General features: G+C 58.0%; 1 protein-coding gene across 1 annotated transcript; it reads left to right on the top strand.

Annotated features, from left to right (window-relative positions):
• Positions 1-1,044: 1,044 nt before the first annotated feature.
• Positions 1,045-2,700, top strand: SOX18 (SRY-box 18). The gene is made up of 2 exons (XM_026862089.1): positions 1,045-1,277; positions 1,678-2,700. Exons 1-2 carry the CDS (start codon positions 1,151-1,153, stop codon positions 2,526-2,528), a joined length of 978 nt encoding a protein of 325 aa, XP_026717890.1. The 5' UTR covers positions 1,045-1,150; the 3' UTR covers positions 2,529-2,700.
• The last annotated feature ends 574 nt before the right edge of the window (positions 2,701-3,274 follow it).

The raw sequence follows: 3,274 nt of genomic DNA, 5'->3' as shown, positions 1-3,274 counted from the left end.
GGGCAGAGGGGCTGGGGAGGCTGGGATGTGGGGGGGACGGGGCGGGGGAGGCGGGCTGTGGGAGAGCAGGGATGCGGGAGGGAGTAGGGAGTTAGGGATGTGGGGGTACAGGGGTGGGCAGGCAGAATTACAGGGGTACTGGGATGGGGGTGATGCCTGCAAGAGCGCAGGGATGCAGGAGGAGCGGGTACAGGGCTGGGGAGGCAGGGATGGGGGGGTACGAGGCTAGGGGTGTGGGCTGCAAGAGTCCAGGGATGCAGGAGAAGGGGATACAGAGCTAGGGATGCAGGGATGTTGGTGTGAAGGGCTGGGGATTTGGGGTTACAGCAGTATGGGGCTGGGGGTGCAGGCTGCAAGAGTGCAGGGATGCAGGATGCAGGGGTAAAGGGCTGAGGAGACAGGGATGTGGGGGTACAGGGCTGGGGATGCAGGGATGTGGGGGTACAAGGCTGGGGATGTGGGCTGCAGGACTAGAGAGCTGTGGGGTGCCGGGGTAGGAAGTTAGGGATGCGGGATACAGGGATACGGGGCTGGGGGTGCAGGCTGCGAGAGTACAGGGATGCGGGATGCAGGGGTGCAGGGCTGGGGCTGCGAGCTGCGAGACTGTAGATCTGTGGGATGCAGGGATGCGAAGTTACAGATGCAGGGATGTGGGGGTACGGGGCTGGGGATGCAGGGATAGTGGCTATGGGGCTGGGGAGGTGGGCTGCAGGGGTCCCAGGCGGCAGGATGCAGGGATCCAGGGCTGGGAGTGCGGGATGAAGGGGGACGGGGTGTTGGGATGTGCACTGCAAGGCTGCGGGGCTGCGGGGCGCAGGCTGCGAGGGAAGGGGGGTGCAGGAGCTGGGTTACAAGGATGGGGCACTGCGGGCTGCAGGGCTGCGGGCTGCAAGGTTGGAGAGCTGCGGGATGCGAGCTGTAGGGATGTGGGACGAAGGGATGCGGCTGCGGGCTGCGGGACCGAGGGCTGCGGGACCGAGGGCTGCGGGGTATGGTGCTAGAGAGTGTGGGAATATGGGGCAGGGGGATGTGAGGAGACAGAGCTGCGTGTACACAGAATGCAGGGAAACGGGGCTGCAGAGGTGCAGGGCTCTGGGGTACGCAGCTGCGGGGCTGCAGGATATGGGGATACAGGGCTGCAGGATGCGGGATGCACGGCTGTAGGATGCGGGATGTGGGAACACGGGAAGCAGGATATGGGCAGAGGGAGCTGCAGGATGCGGGACTACGGGAAGCAGGATATGGCCAGATGGGGCAGCAGGATGCGGAGCCACGGGGTGCGGGGACGTGGGATTCAGGATACGGGGTTGCGGGATGTGGGGTGGGCGAGTGGGGCCGCAGAGAGCGGGGCGGTGGGTGCGGGATGCAGGGAAGCAGGCACGTCAGGGCTGTGCCGAGGGGCAGAAACCTCAGCTCTGGCAAAGGGGTTCCTGCGGCCCCCCTGGGCTTTGAACCCCCATTCTCCCGCTGTGCCAAAGCGCTGGGCACAGCCCAAGCCCTGCTTGGGCTCCCTCTCCCCAGCCCTTCCTTGTGCCAGCACCGGGACCCCACTTGGGCACCGAACCGTCCGAGGGAGCCCTTCCCACTCCAAGGGCTCCCTCTCCTTGGGTGTCCCCACGCCCAGGCCAGCACCGGGTGGCCGAGCCGGTGTCACAGAGCTTCGCTTTCCCCTTCCAGGCCAATCGTGGAAAGCGCTGAGCGCCAGCGACAAGCGTCCCTTCGTGGAAGAGGCAGAGCGGCTGCGAATCCAGCATCTCCAGGATCACCCCAACTACAAGTACCGCCCAAGGAGAAAGAAGCAAGCCAAGAAAATCAAGAGGATGGAACCCAATATCCTCCTGCATAACCTTTCCCAGCCTTGCAGTGACAACTTCAGCATGAGTCACCATGGCGGCAGCCAGCCGGGCCACCCCCAGCCTCCCCCACTTAACCACTTCAGAGAACTCCACTCCATGGGGTCGGATATTGAAAACTATGGCTTGCCAACTCCTGAGATGTCTCCCTTGGATGTCTTGGAACAAACCGAGCCGGCGTTTTTCCCTCCGCACATGCAGGATGACTGCAACATGATGCCCTTTCGCGGCTACCACCACCATCACCAGATGGAGTTTCCCCAGGAGAAGTGCATGGGGCGGGACGTGGCGGTGCCCTACGCGCAGACCCCCTCGCACTTGGCCGACGCCATGAGGACTCCCCATCCCTCCAGCATATACTACAACCAGATGTGCTCGGGAACTCAGAACGGGCTTTCTGCCCACCTGGGCCAGCTCTCGCCCCCGCCCGAAGCCCACCACATGGAGAGCGTGGATCACTTGAACCAAACCGAGCTCTGGACAGACGTTGACCGCAACGAGTTTGACCAGTATTTGAACATGAGCAGGACTCGTCCCGAAGCCTCGGGCCTCCCTTACCATGTCTCCTTGTCCAAAGTGACTCCTAGAAGCATCTCCTGCGAGGAGAGCAGCTTGATATCTGCCTTGTCCGATGCCAGCAGCGCTGTCTACTATAGCCCCTGCATCACCGGTTAGGTTGGCCCCACCGCCCAATGCTCTCGCCGGGAGAGCCCCGACTCTCCTCTAAAAACAAAAAGCCATTCTCCTTTAACCACGAGCTCCATCATATTTAGAGTATCTCATTAAATGCATCGCTTTCTTTTGTTTTATTTTGTTGTTTTTTTTTTTTTTAATTTTTTATTTTGGTGTTTTTTGGTTTGGTTTTGTTTGGTTTTTTTTTTTTTTTAGAGACAAAACATGCTGAACTCACTGATATACCGTATAACTATATAACACAGATAGACGCCTTTCCCAAGCACTACCCTGCCTGCCGCCCTCCCCGCTCCAGCCCTCAGCAGAGCGGAGCTGTAGCTCCCACCAGCTCAAAAGGGCATTTTTACGCCAATTCCAGTAAATCCTGCCTGAAACAACCACCACCAGGATGAGCCGAAGCGACCTGCCCTCAGTATTTAACCCAAGGGCAGGCGGACTTTCAGGGCAGGGCGGGAGGAAAACTTTTAGGAAGACTTTGCTGGGGCCATTAAAGAGTCGGCGCCTGTTAGGGGTGGGCTTTAGGACAGTTTTTACTGTATTCTCAGCAATATATTTTAATTGGGCAACAAAACTATATTTTTACTAAGCATTTTTATATATAAAATGGTATTTAATGTCTTTTGGGGTTTTTTTATTAGACTTTTTAAAAATAAATCAAGGGATATCCATGAGATCTAAAGCATTTATGTAGCAAAGCTGGATTTAAAAAAAAAAAAAAAAAAAAAAAG

The sequence above is a fragment of the Athene cunicularia genome (assembly GCF_003259725.1).
Source record: "Athene cunicularia isolate RWA chromosome 20 unlocalized genomic scaffold, athCun1 chr20_part1, whole genome shotgun sequence".
Taxonomy (NCBI): Eukaryota; Metazoa; Chordata; class Aves; order Strigiformes; family Strigidae; genus Athene; species Athene cunicularia.
The sequence above is the reverse complement of the archived record's forward strand: the minus strand, read 5'-3'. Positions and strand labels throughout refer to the sequence as shown.